Below are 13513 nucleotides of genomic sequence, written 5' to 3' on the forward strand. Positions count from 1 at the left end.
AGTGTCTTGGTGTGGTTTTTGTCATTATCGCGGCCATCGATGAAGGTATGCGAGGCCGATGATTGGCTGCGGAGAGGAACGGAGTTGATGGTGGTCAGGTGTGGAGAGTCATCCTTTGGAGTAAATTACATCGTGTTCTTTTCAGAGTGGTCGTTTTAGAAACGGTGGAAAAGTCTAACGGTCCGTGAAGTGAACCATGGACAGGAGAGCTTCCAGAACGATGATGGAAGCTGGAATACCCGCTGGGCTGCAGCAAGAGGGTCGATGATCATGGGCTAGTCCACTTAATGCAGACGCCAATGCAGGAACATTTGCATACCCGAGCGGCTATACTTCCCCCGTCAACAAGCTGAAGAGGTTTTCCTATGCACGATTCTGTCCCAACAAGGACCGCGTTCGATGATTTCGCACTCTAAGGCGGTACTGCCACCGTGAATGAGGGTTGGCTGTAACTTCTTAGATTAATATCGAGAGTTCGAGACTGATTCAACGGCAATCTCGCATAGTCTCCGCTGAACCCCAGTCGCCGTCGCCCTGGATGCAGCCGCTGACCACCTTCTAAGACCAAAGTACCGACAGTCCCCGAGAATTTCGTCAAGCGCCGAGGATCACCCATGCATCCGCCTCCATGATTTAGGGCAGGCCCAATAGCAACCGTTCATGACGTTTGAAACACGCTTACGCGCAGCCAATCCAGAATTCCGAACTCTCCCGTCCTAGAGTCATGTCCCAGAGTCATGTCATGTTCCAGAGCGAAGAAAACACGAGATTCATAAAGACAAAGTCTAAAGTCCCCAGACATGTGCTTGTCGCCGACATTAGTTCGTAAAGTTGTCAACCTGAGGGAGCCGAAGATGGACCGCGGGCCCGCAACCCGCGTGGCTTTTTGCTGGGATCAAATTCAATCGAGCTAGGAAGCTGATCCTTCGTCGTCCGGAATGATCCACCTGGTGCGAATTCAAGCTGGAGAAGGATCTCCCCCGGTCGCGGGCAATCTTACAAGTAACTGCCAGGATCATAGGAACGGTAGAATACGGTTAAATGACCTCGGTCCGCGAGCTCTCCCTAGGCAAAGCGGTAGAGTTTTCCAGAGCATCTCAAGTCCCAGGCTCCCAGGGTTTCCAGACACGCGATAGTAGTGGGAACGAGACGCAGGCTGCCAGATGACAGTCCGCTGTGGGGAAGAACCTGTTGGGAAAGACGCTAGAAGGAAAAGAAGATTCGATGGACTGCCGGTGGTACGGTACAGGCGATACAGGTTAGTGGTAACGGGGGAAGCGGGTTGGTCTGTGGATAGCCGGATATCCTCCGTTCATGACTATTTGGTAATCATCAACACCCCTTTTGCCCAGACGGATATCCCCCCGTGACCGTCGTAGGGAAAAAGCAAAGGGCGCCGTAACAAAGCAAGCAGACAAAGAGGAGCAAACCTTATCGACTTCCGCTGTATGTACCTTTGGCTGATGCCGGCGGTTGAGAGTTCCATCAGACCGGGTCCGGAGGAAAAGTGACAGAAACCCGTCTGGGGACATATCGGAAAAGGTCGCAGCTTCCGCCGTTGAAAGAATCGACGTAGACTGAAGGAGCAGGAGCGATCTGGTTGGCGATAGTCTTCGCACTAGGATGTAGGTACCAGCTCCCGCGGCTGCAGCATGGAGATCGAGGCCAGCCAAGCGCTCACTAGAGTAGTCCGTACGGAGTAGACTCTGTTTGACCGGTGATGTCAGTTGTACGGACTCATCCAGTCGTGGGGTCAGATCACAAGAGGACCTCTTCTGGCGCCATGTATGGAACGCTCAGAAGCTTCACGGCTTTGCATGTGCTGCAGCCTGCAAGCCTGCAACTCGCGACGATTGTCAAACAATATTACGATTCGCTCGTCTCAGCCGAGCCGGGGTAATGCCTGCTAAGCTATCTGCTTGCCAACGGATATTGAACCTCGGTCTTGAGTCTTGACTCAATATCCAACCATGACGGCTGTCGGCGTTAATTTGTACATCCGCCACCAATGACAGCGCCGGCCTGAAAATTCGGGAGAAACTGACTGACGTTTGCGCCTCTGGTTGGAGCGATCAAAGAAACCACCGGCCAACGACATAGGGCTCTAGACGACTGTCTTAGTGCCCCTGATTCTGCGTCCTTTCGCAGGCAAAAAGACATCGTCACCACGCGAGAAATTGATTAAGAGAGGCGGGTCTGGTGCAGATTGAGTGGACTGGACGTCCGGAGTCTGGATTCGGATCCATCCGCGGACCTCTCTGCTGCAGCCTTTATCGCCATCAAACCTGTCTGTCTGGTCCGAACAATCGGTTCCTAGCTCTGATTCCCCGATGGGTCCTAGTGGAGAGCTCTAGTAATATTTGCTCTCTCTTTATGTTCTTTTTCCAGATCAGTTTCAAGTTCGACTTCAAAAGATGATGGTGGCTGGGCCTGACCTGACGCCATGCCCCCGTTGGCTCCCTGTGTTGGCGTATTATTCATCGCCGTTTTATTTTTGGGGGGCAATCAAACTATGCTGTCTGGCTGTCTGTCCTAAAGCATTTCAGCTAGATACATCCAGCCCTGAAAGTATGAAGGCTGAGCAACACTTCTTACATCAACAAAGAGGACGCCCAGGGCGCCCGATGCCTGAAGTTTAGGGACCCCATCCAGCGTGGAAGGACAATGGAAGTGTTGGAGAACCCCCTAAGAACGCAAGAAAGGGGCAGTTGATGGATCGCTGGCAACCCACAGCTTCGCGTACCTTAGTATCGGGACGGGAGAGCCGCAGAGCTTCCAAGTCCGATTTATTTTATTATTTGTCTTTTTCTCATTTCAGTCTTAGCTCTGTTCCATGTATTTATTATTTATGACGATTCATCCATTATTCCTCTTTCTGTCATTTATTTTCTTTTTCCCCTTTAAAACTGCTTCCTGGTATCTTTTTGCTTTTCCTTGGAGGTTCAAGCCTTGCTTTTTTTGACTCTCTTATTTTTTTTGTTTAATTGAATTTCTAGACCATCCTTAAAAGATACCTCACTCTAAGAAACCCTAGGTGGTTATATATCAAAGCTGGATCCCCCCGTCTGTCGGCCTTCTTGAAATTCCTCATCATCATCCATTCCTTGACGGACACACCTCCTACTTGCTCTCCCTCCGCGGCCATTCCCTTGTGCTCGCTGCCCAGGTCCTCTCCATTGTCTATTACGTGACCGACCTCCTCCCTTGAGTCCTCCCTCCTGCTATCTCTCCTGTCAAAGTTGCTCTTCGCTGGACCAAACGGGCCAGCTTCCGCGGCATCTGCTGTCCTCCCTTTCCTCCTCCTTGCTGCGATCTGCCGGTCCCGGCCATCCTCATCGAACACTATACTCGCACTCCCCCCCTGCGCCGCTACTCCTCCCCAGCGAACCAGCGGAAATAAATCCTCGAGCAACCGCCATTTCTAGCGTTTGTTGACAACAAATCGAAAGCCTCCAAATCAGACGGACTGGTCCTCTGATTCCGCGCGCCGCAGCATCCCTCGCAATCTTTTGTGCAGTACCCGGGTACTTTGTCGCATTCCTGCCCTACCTGCTCGTCCTGCTTCGTCACTGCGTCACCCTGCCTTAGATTGGGGTTGTGGGCACTTAAAGGATCGGATCTCACCTGCAGCTGCAACATTGCCTGGAATCTTGATACCTCACCCGCTAGTCGACACATCCTCTTCTGTTGTCCAACACAGACTAGGCCACAGCCACCGGCTGAATTGCGTTTTCTGGAATATTTATAATTACAGCTGAGTGAGATATATTCCGTGTCTATTTAAACCGTGAGTCATTCCCCCCGTATTCCTGGTTCATAAGCACCGCGCTCCCGCTCTCTCACCAAGTCAATTGGAAATCCACCTAAGCTGACCATGACTGTTCGCGCAGACCTCAACATGATTCTCCGAGACCTCTCAGCTTGCAACATGGGAAGGGGAGCCTACGACACGACGGGAGTCAAGAAGCCCGGCGCTCCTCCACCACCGCCGAAATAAACGTCTGGACTCCCGTTGCATGTGCCAACCACATGATAGTGTGATTTTCTCTTTTCCTGTGCGAAAAGTCGTTTGTGGTTTTGTTCAATGGCGCCTTGGCCTCTGGAGTTTGACGTGTCTGTTATGAACTCGATCTTTTACTGTGAGTGGTCCTTGAAGCTGTCGCGGCGGTACATTCGTTTCAGTGCTAACCTTGCCGTGCAGTTCCCTGTAACACTACCCTGTTCATCATCGGCCGCTATTCGTTTCGGACTTCATAGATCGCTTTAATACCGCCATTTCTCTCTCCAAGTGGAGCTTTACATTCGACCCTTCTCGATCGACACCACCGTGCCGCTCTTCTCTTCGACCGATATTTTCGAGACCTTATCTACTACATTTAATACCTTCACCGACACGAACAAGTTGAGGCCATGATCAGATTCGACACCAAAAGTGCTGCGACGTTTTCTGGATACTGCTGATATTACTGGGGTTTACCGTTTATTTTTTCTTTGTACTGGCGTTTGGTATAGACAGGACTGGGCTTGAGATTTTGGGATGCATGGGTTGATACCAAGACAGATTAGATTTGTGGCCTCGCGGCCGACTCTTTTTTTTTTTATTTCTTTTTTTCTGTTTCGTTCGAGCTCTGGGCTATGTTCTTTTTTTTTTCTTTTCTTTTTTGCTTTTGATCGATACTAGATTTCCTTTGTTTAGCAAGAGTGGCACTTTTGTCGCGTTTTCTGTACACTATCCTGAGGTTTTCTCGAGAAATGAAAGCAGGTGTTGGCAAGCCTTTCTTGGTTCATAAATACTTGGCTGACTGCAACAAATAACCTTTGACCACTAACTGACTGGCCAACAAATCCATGAACGACACCGCCGATGACATCGCCCAGGTCTTGATTGCCAGCCGGGATTTTACAGACACAGGCGTCTTTCATTCGCTCGGGTGGTTCTTGAGTCAAGCTAACAGTGCCTTAGTTATTCGGCAGGCCCTGGTCGAGAATCCCAGCGTTGCGTTCTTGCGTTGCGCCGTGCTTCTTTTTTTGGGCAGCTATCGGGGCTGCAGAGGTTGGTGCCGGTTACATACCCAGGCTCGCACGGCACAAGCCTCTGCTCGTCCTCTGGCACGTCATTCCTCCGACTGCGTGTCAACGCACGTTTACATGTACAACCATTCGCTGTATCGGCTCCTGTGTACCTAGAACCCTAGGTAGCTACGCATAGGCCAGCGGGCACTAGGTATCGCGACTTGTACCCAAAAGCCTGGCGCTTTAGTGCTGGGCCCAATCAAACTAGACTGCGTTGGGTGTCAACCAGCGATGCTTTCCATTGGTGGTGGACACTGATTAGAGCGGAGAGGCCTAAGGTGTTGTTTCTTTCATTCCTTCGTTCATCGAAGCTCTGACCGGTTCTGTCTTGATGGCGCTCTGATGGCGCTTTGGCTCTGTGCGATTGTGCTGCTGCTGCTGCTGCTGCTGCTGCTGTGTTGGAGACACTTGGGGTTGTAGATCCGGCCGAGTACTTTGCGGAAATGACTGATGACAAAAGCACAGTCTGTATTGCTTTTTGGCAGAGGTGAGATGATCAAATCCAGGTTGTAGATCTATCTAACGCCTGCAAGCAAACAAACAATCCTACGGAAGCATGAAAATCAGGAACTTGTCCTCTAATCCAACGGTTCTTTGCTTGCTTGTTTGGCACCGGGAAGTCCCCAAGAACCACTATCCCTGGCAGCTCCCGTGACTCCCGTGACTGTCTGAGCGCGCTAGGCCTGACCTGAGCTAGCGTCATCAGCTGCCCACGTCTCCGCCTCATTACAGACGGTTGCGACTGGTCCTGCCTATGTAATCTGTCGCATCAACCGACACTCTGACGAAACCTGACTGTCAAAGGACCAACAGTCTGCGAGCTTTCAAATTACCTACAAGCAGAGTGCAAGGCATCTAGAATCCCGCCAGAGCAGGCCGTCATATCTCCACCCGCCCACCGCTCTTTCCATCTCTCCTGGTACTGGTGTGTGCTCTACTCTGCGTCTTTCCATTAGTCTGCTGCCTGTCAAACAAACCCTGCTTGAAACCGAGTCACTGAACACAGGCCAGTGGTTCTGACTCTTTTCTTATTTTCTTTTTTGCGGTTAGGCTACCCGGATTGCTTTTCCTGCGGATTTGCAATCATTTCGTTGTCCATATCTCGCCTGTTGCTGCACGACGACCTGATCTATTCTAGCTATTCCCTCGTTGGGCTTCGTTAGCCATGTCTGAGTCAACCCCTGCGAATGCGCCAAAGCCGAGCAGTAGCGTCAAACTGGTACTTCTGGGAGAAGCCGCTGTAGGAAAGGTACGGTCCCCTCCTGGCGTGGTATCTGCGCATCGGCATTTGTTTCCCTCGTTGTACATTGGGTAACCTACGGTGGCCAAGTCGGTACTGACGAATTGTGGTTGATAGTCCTCGCTGGTATTGCGATTCGTCAACAATGACTTCCAGGAGAACAAGGAGCCCACGATTGGAGGTAAGCGACCGGGCGATGACGATTGACGATTTGCCTTTGCCTTCAGCAAGCTGACCCTATCAGCTGCCTTTCTGACTCAGAAGTGCTCGCTTCCGACCCGAACAATCAAATTTGAGATCTGGGATACCGCCGGTCAGGAGCGCTTTGCTTCGCTCGCCCCCATGTACTACCGTAACGCCCAGGCGGCCCTCGTGGTCTACGATGTGACCAAGCCCTCTTCTCTGACAAAGGCCAAGCATTGGGTGGCGGAACTTCAGCGGCAAGCCAGTCCTGGCATCGTTATTGCTCTGGTAGGCAACAAGCTGGATTTGACGAATGACGGCGGCGAGGCACCCGCCGAGGCTGAGCGCGAAGCCACGGAGGGAGACGACGCTGGCGAGAACCAAGAAGAGCACGAAGATAACACCCCTGGTGATGCTCGCAAGGTGCCGACACGGGAGGCCAGTACGTATGCGGACGAGGAGGGACTTCTCTTCTTCGAGACCAGCGCTAAGACCGGGTTGAATGTGACGGACGTCTTTACTGCGATTGCCAATGCCATTCCGGAGAGCAGTCTGAAGAGTGGACGAGGCGCTGGCGCAGGCACCGGACAGACTACTCTAGGGGGTGGCGGCCGATCGACTGACGACTCAAGAGTCAACCTTGGGGATCGCGGTGCTGCGACAGCAAAGGAGGGATGCGCTTGTTAATAATGTGTTTTTATTTCTTTTCTTACAGATACCGTCAGTCGCCAGGTTACAGAGTGATCTCTGCGTTTTTCCATATTGTTTGTGGCGTTCTGACTTTGCTGTGCTGAAATTTCATGCTGCCTCAGCGACATGCTCTTAGTAGCAGTGTATCATTCGAGTACATACGATCATTATACATCAATTGTATCCATTTTTTTGAGAGTCGATGAATGGTGAAAGAAGTGAGTTGTATAGAGGGCATCCAAGTCACATGACACGCTAGTCCAAAACAGGCAGACCCCAGCTAAGCGAGGCCGAGCCTCCGATCCCACAGCGCCCAAACCGCCCTCACAAGTCGCAATTTGAATTGCTCTCCGTCGACCAACCCGCCAGCAACCACATCAAAGGGACAGCACCCCCAGCAGCAGCACAGTCAGATCTCCCTGTCTGCACTACATTCCCTTTCAAAATGGCTGCCATCAACAAGATCGCCCAAAACTCGCCCTCGAGGCAGAACCCCTCCGAGCTGGAGACCGCGATCGCGGGTGCTCTCTTCGACTTGGAGAGCAACACACAGGACCTGAAGGCTACTCTCCGGCCTCTGCAGTTCGTGTCTGCTCGTGAGGTAAGCGGCTACGGATTTCTTTGGTTGGATTTGGGAAGAAAACACGGGCCACGGGGGAGGATATGTCGAATCGAAAAAAAAAAATATGGGCAATTTGATATCGGTCAATTGGGACGAAACGGAGGCATTGTGGTTCGGCGTGGCGGGGGAGCATGGAATATGGCGTTGAAAATACATTTGGGTTTATGTTTTGGAACTAACATGTTCAATTATAGGTCGAGGTCGGCCACGGCAAGAAGGCTGTCATCGTCTTCGTCCCCGTCCCTCTCCTCCAGGCCTTCCACAAGATCCAGCAGCGGTACGCTCAACCCACCCACACCCACACTCTATACACCAGCACCAACCCGCCATGAACACCGCACCGCATTTCGCAAAAAGAATTCAACTAACAAACAACCAGCCTGACTCGCGAACTCGAGAAGAAGTTCTCCGACCGCCACGTCCTCTTCGTCGCTCAGCGCCGCATCCTCCCCAAGCCCAAGCGCTCCGTCAACTCCCGCACCAACCAGAAGCAGAAGCGCCCCCGTTCCCGCACTCTCACGGCCGTCCATGACGCCATCCTCGACGACCTCGTCTACCCCGTTGAGATCGTCGGTAAGCGCACCCGCACCAAGGAGGACGGCTCCAAGACGCTCAAGGTTATTCTCGACGAGAAGGAGCGTGGTGGTGTTGACCACCGCCTCGACGCCTACGGCGAGGTCTACCGTCGTCTGACGGGTCGCGCTGTCGTTTTCGAGTTCCCCCAGGGCGGTGCCTCTGAGTTTTAGATTTGCTTCTTTTGCTCGGTTGATGGGAGACGAGATGCGGAATAGGTGCGGAGCTTGGAGGTTCATAGGAGTAGGACTTTGACATAGGGAGAGGGATAGCTCATATTTATGTCTTCTACTCCGGACCGCTTTTTCTCGCATCCGGGGAGGAAAGGAAGGAATGTGATGTGATGTGATAATTACACTCAGTCATGATCTGTTTTTGGCCCGGGCTGTTCTCTTTTGTTCGGCGTGGTTGAAAGATAAAAAAATTACCCCAGTTCATTTTCTTCTAGCTGTAGTATGTCGAGTAAGTGGATGCGGGCGTTGTAATTGTACGAGTATGGCTATAGGGTATATCAAACACGCGGGTTCTAAGCGAATTAGACTATCTATGCGGAATCAGAACTGGAAGCAGAACCTCCTGACACTATCCTCCCAACGCCCAACACCATCCAATACGCCAACTCCCGCTTCGTCCCTACACCGGCACCAAGGCCAGCGCCAGCACTCAGCGTGTCCTTCCCTCCCTCCTCAGTCTCCATCGGACTGTCCGAATCCCATTCCATGCGCACGAAGACCGGGATCTCGAGCACATCTTCATCGGGCTGGATCTGCTGCGACGGATCGGAGGCCTGCCCGCTCCAGTCTAGCTGCCCTGATACTTTCATGAGATCGTTACCGCTGTCGTCGCTGTCATTCCCGGCTTCATCCTCACTGCTACTGTCGAAGCCTGCCGTCGACCGCTTCGCTCCCACGCCAGGTAACGAGCCAGGCACAACCTCCAGTACGACCGTCGTCCAGTTTCGCCCCTTCTCCCACACCTTGCCTGCCTCTGCAACCTTCTCATAGGGCGGCGCAACGGGTTCGAGCGCCTCACTCCATGCGTCTTTGTTCGCGCCGATGTCAAACTGCGGACATAGGATTGTAACCTTTGACGCGACACGGCCTGGAGTCACAGATGGCGTTGCCAGCGTAATACGGACAGGGTCGAACATGTGATTCTTCAGCGTCAGAAGCAGCTGAATCGGTTTCTGCGGCGGAAGAGCATTTAAATCTGGGGCTGGCGGTGGCACCGGCTGTGAGGATGAAGGGGGGAGAACAAGCGGCCGGAGCGTAGGGAGGGGAATGTAGCTGATAGCAATGAGTTTGATGCGGTACCGGACGGACTGCGGTTTGAACTCCGGCTTGACGAGTATGTGCTTGCACGATTTACAGCGCTTGGAGCGCTTCGTGCGGAGTAGGGTTGGAAGAGGAAGGAGGTCCTCGACGAAGCGCGCGCTGAACTGCGATAGCGAGGTGCGCTGTTCGATCGAGACAGTGCCTTCCCAGCCGCAATCATCTGAAGCAAGGCGGCGGATTATGGCTGTTTCGGAGTCGGGGTTGCTTGGGATGGAGAGGCCCTCCGCCGGCGTCAGGGCTTCGCGCATGACGGGGGGTTTGGCGCGGCCCCTCTTGCTGCTGTTGCCGTAGATCCCAGAGAGACTGGATCGCGTGTAGAGTGACATGAGACGTTGGAGGGAGGCTGGGGAGGAGAATTGGCCGGCGATGTCGGTGGGATCGACGCTTGTGGTGTTCGTCGCGGACATCTGGTCTTTGTAGAAGGTCTTGAGGGCTGCGAAGCGGGCGTCGCGCGTGCGCGGGGCGCTTGTGCTTGTAGATTGTTCTTCGTCTGGTTTCGTCCCGGCAGGCGGAAGCTGTTCGTCGATAGACGCGTACATGGACAAGGGAGACTTGAGCTCGCCGAATGATTTGGACCCCCCGTGCGAGCCATGGGAGCGAGATGGAGGCGCGGAAGACGGGTCGGTTGTCAATTTGGTCAATTGAGCACGGATATTGGTTGGCTTGTCGAACTTGATCCCAATATCCAACGTCGTCCACATGCAGTAGTTACAAGACAGCACCCACGGCCCTGCATGTTCCCCGGAAGGATCGCCTTCTAGCGCCGTGACAGCCAGCGGCGCAGTACAGCTGGGGCAGTTGAAGCAATTCCGCCCGCATCTATCAAAGTTAGCCGGACGTCCACGTACAATCCAGCTAGGAAACCCACCGATTCCCCTCATACCGCACCAAGCTACTAGGCGTCTCAAACAAACAGCTCGGGCAATACCAGCACAATATTTCCTCCGTGATGCATCGCGGGCACTTGATCTGATGGCAGTCCTCACAGTAAAGCAGCTGCTCAGGCGGGTACAGCGAGAAGTTCGAACGCGGTGCGCGGGGATCGAACGTCTGTTCGTCTTCATCCTCATCATCGGATATCACGGGTTGCGGGCGTGGCTTGACGGGGCTGGCTTTTTGCGGCGACTCTCTTGATCTCCGATTTCTGGAGGGATCGGGCACGGGGGCGTTTGCACATGGGCAGGAGATGAATGTGTAGGGGAATGGGCACGCCATGCTGCTGTTGTTAGTATAGATTATATCATATAAGGCAAGTAGTTCTTCTTACCTAACAACCTGCTGCACCGCGCAATTGTGTACTGAGGGGGTTTGGTTGTTGAGGTGGAGGCGGCGTTTGCTGGAAACCCGAGCTCCTTATCGACAATCGACAAAGCTAAAGATTTCCTTTCTCCGACGTCACAACTCACTTGCTCAACAATGGCCATCTAACCACCAAGCCCTTTAAGAAATCACACAATCTCTTCATCATCGCATTATATACATCTTAAGACCACAATGTCGGCTCTCCGACATCTCCGCCCGGCCATCCGCGCCTCATTGGCTCCCCGCCGCACCTACGCCAGCCAGACCCCCGGCAACCCGGTGCTGGAAATCTTCAACCGCAAGACCAAGCACCTGCAAAAAGAACGCGCAGCACAGAATGTCGAAGAGAGCCGGAAAGTCGACTACCTTAAAGATGAGGTCGCCATGCGGCTATGCGAACGTCTTCTGGTACGGACCTCCTACCTAGCTACTCTAGCTACACTAGCTAGCTACAGCTATACATCGCCGGAGGAAACTAACAGACGCATCAGGACATAAAACGCCGCTTCCCCAACGTTCTCGACCTCGGCGCAAACAGCTGCAACATCGCGCGCGCCCTCACAACACCAATCCCCACACTCGACGCCGCCGGAACAACGACCATAACCCCCGAAGGCGCAACCATCTCCTCCGGCGGCGAAACCGTCACGCTCGCCGACCGAATAGACCACCTCACAGCCATCGACACCTCCCCGGCCCTCCTGCACCGCGACGCAGACCTCCCCTTCAACAAGCTCCTCCCCATAACCCGCAAAGTAATTCCGGACCTGGAGTCCCTGCCCTACGAACCTAATACCTTTGACGCCGTGCTGTCGTCGCTTTCGATCCACTGGATTAATGACCTTCCTTCGCTCTTGGCGCAGGTGAACTCAGTGCTGAAGCCGGATTGTCCGTTCATTGCGGCGATGTTTGGGGGGGATACGCTCTTTGAGCTGAGGACGTCGCTGCAGCTGGCGGATTTGGAGAGGCGGGGCGGTGTCTCGCCGCATGTCAGTCCGCTTGCGGATGTGAGGGATGTCGGCGGGCTGTTGACCAAGGCTGGGTTTAAGATGTTGACGGTGGATGTGGAGGATATTGTGGTGGAGTTCCCGGATACGTTTTCGCTCATGGCGGATCTGCAGGCGATGGGGGAGAATAACGCCATTGTGCAGCGGGAGCAAGGGCCCATCTCCAGGGATGTGCTGCTGGCCAACGAGGCGATCTACAGGCAGTTGCATATGGAGGAGGGCGCTCCTGGTATACCAGCGACATTCCGGCTGATCTACATGATTGGATGGAAGGAGGGAGAGGGACAGAGCCAGCCTCTGGCGCGGGGAAGCGGAGAGGTAAATCTCAAGGATATTTTGGGTGGTGGTGATTTCAGGCCATAGTCTATAGCTTCTGTACAGTATCACGATGGAAGGAACAAGAACAGGGACAGCAAAAGCAATGACAATATGAAGAAACAAAAGCTCAAACAGTCCTCCGGTCCGTCATAACACGCACAATCGACCCCGTCCCGGCAACCTCCACCAGCTTCTCATGCCAGTTCAACAGGACACTCATCTGCTGTCCACCGCCCCCCTCACCCAGATTCCTCGCCTGGATCTGCGAAAACCCCGTGCTCTGCGGCGACATCGACTTCTTGGGGCTCTGCGCGCCGTTGCCCGGTCCGCCCGCCGCCATACCCTTGTACCTGTACACAATTAAACCCATTAGCCCCATTTCCCAAATCACCATCACCCAAATCAAACTAAAAAGGAAAGAAAGACATACAAATACTTCATCAAACAATCCCCCCTCTCCACACCCCCCTGCCCCTCCAGGACCGCAGCCAGGACGCGCCCCATCTCACTCTGCCTTATTCCCTGCAGAACATCAATAACCGTCGCGAGATGGACCTGCTTCGCGCCCTCGTCGCCGCCGAGGGGCGCGGTGTCGAGCACGTGGATCAGGGCTGCCGCGGGGTCGCCGGAGCGCAGCAGCTGCCGGACCTGTGTAGCGGTGTTTGCGGCGTCGCTGGGGCCCTGTGAGGGCGGGAGTGTGGAGGGGAGAAGGCTCTCGATTGGGAAGTTCTGCGGGCTGTCGGGGTCCAGGGCGTCGATGTTTATTGTGCGGTAGTTTAGGGTGGTCATTTTGGGTGTTGGTTTTGGGGTGAGGGTGGTGGGTTGGTTGGTTGGGTTTTGGATGTTTGAGGTTGAGGTTGAAGTTGGATTTGGAGCTTGAGAATCGGGTGTTTATTGATTCCTTGTTGAGAGGAAAGAGATTGAGAAGTTGTGGTGGTGTTGCGGTGGAGCTGGAGAGACGGAGGAGGGAGAAGTTGGGTCGTCATCAATTGAGCTAAGAGAGGCTCAGGTCCACGCAGGGAAGGCTGCCGGGTTATGACAGCTGGCTTTCTATGGCCAACCACGCTCTAATAGACTGAAATATACTTTCAGTAACTAACTGGACTAGGGACCAGCGATTGGGAAGTTCAAGCTGTCAGTCAGAGAGACTCAATGGCCAGGTTTGGTGGTC

At 53.6% G+C, this 13513-nt stretch overlaps 5 protein-coding genes across 5 annotated transcripts; 3 read left to right on the forward strand and 2 right to left on the reverse strand.

Annotated features, from left to right (window-relative positions):
* The first annotated feature begins 5846 nt into the window (after positions 1-5846).
* BDW74DRAFT_151176 (Rab family GTPase) lies at positions 5847-7384 on the forward strand. The gene is made up of 4 exons (XM_073724127.1): positions 5847-5998; positions 6124-6322; positions 6431-6494; positions 6558-7384. Exons 2-4 carry the CDS (start codon positions 6239-6241, stop codon positions 7181-7183), a joined length of 774 nt encoding a protein of 257 aa, XP_073584778.1. The 5' UTR covers positions 5847-5998; positions 6124-6238; the 3' UTR covers positions 7184-7384.
* A 142-nt stretch (positions 7385-7526) lies between these two features.
* Positions 7527-8899, forward strand: BDW74DRAFT_151182 (40S ribosomal protein eS7). Its single transcript, XM_073724128.1, has 3 exons — positions 7527-7787; positions 8003-8085; positions 8188-8899. The coding sequence occupies exons 1-3, from the start codon at positions 7632-7634 to the stop codon at positions 8552-8554; spliced, it is 606 nt and encodes a 201-aa protein (XP_073584779.1). The 5' UTR covers positions 7527-7631; the 3' UTR covers positions 8555-8899.
* Positions 8900-11011, reverse strand: BDW74DRAFT_151185 (putative dynactin Arp1 p62 subunit RO2). The gene is made up of 3 exons (XM_073724129.1): positions 10983-11011; positions 10584-10931; positions 8900-10534 (listed from the first exon to the last, which is right to left on the reverse strand). Exons 2-3 carry the CDS (start codon positions 10928-10930, stop codon positions 8926-8928), a joined length of 1956 nt encoding a protein of 651 aa, XP_073584780.1. The 5' UTR covers position 10931; positions 10983-11011; the 3' UTR covers positions 8900-8925.
* Positions 11012-11114: 103 nt separating this feature from the next.
* BDW74DRAFT_137820 (uncharacterized protein) lies at positions 11115-12566 on the forward strand. Its single transcript, XM_073722444.1, has 2 exons — positions 11115-11425; positions 11509-12566. Exons 1-2 carry the CDS (start codon positions 11210-11212, stop codon positions 12385-12387), a joined length of 1095 nt encoding a protein of 364 aa, XP_073584781.1. The 5' UTR covers positions 11115-11209; the 3' UTR covers positions 12388-12566.
* On the reverse strand, positions 12429-13253 carry BDW74DRAFT_137825 (actin-related protein 2/3 complex subunit 5 family protein). The gene is made up of 2 exons (XM_073722445.1): positions 12773-13253; positions 12429-12692 (listed from the first exon to the last, which is right to left on the reverse strand). Exons 1-2 carry the CDS (start codon positions 13129-13131, stop codon positions 12470-12472), a joined length of 582 nt encoding a protein of 193 aa, XP_073584782.1. The 5' UTR covers positions 13132-13253; the 3' UTR covers positions 12429-12469.
* Positions 13254-13513: the final 260 nt, after the last annotated feature.

This window comes from Aspergillus multicolor (assembly GCF_047715735.1).
Source record: "Aspergillus multicolor strain CBS 133.54 unplaced genomic scaffold BDW74scaffold_9, whole genome shotgun sequence".
Classification (NCBI taxonomy): domain Eukaryota; kingdom Fungi; phylum Ascomycota; class Eurotiomycetes; order Eurotiales; family Aspergillaceae; genus Aspergillus; species Aspergillus multicolor.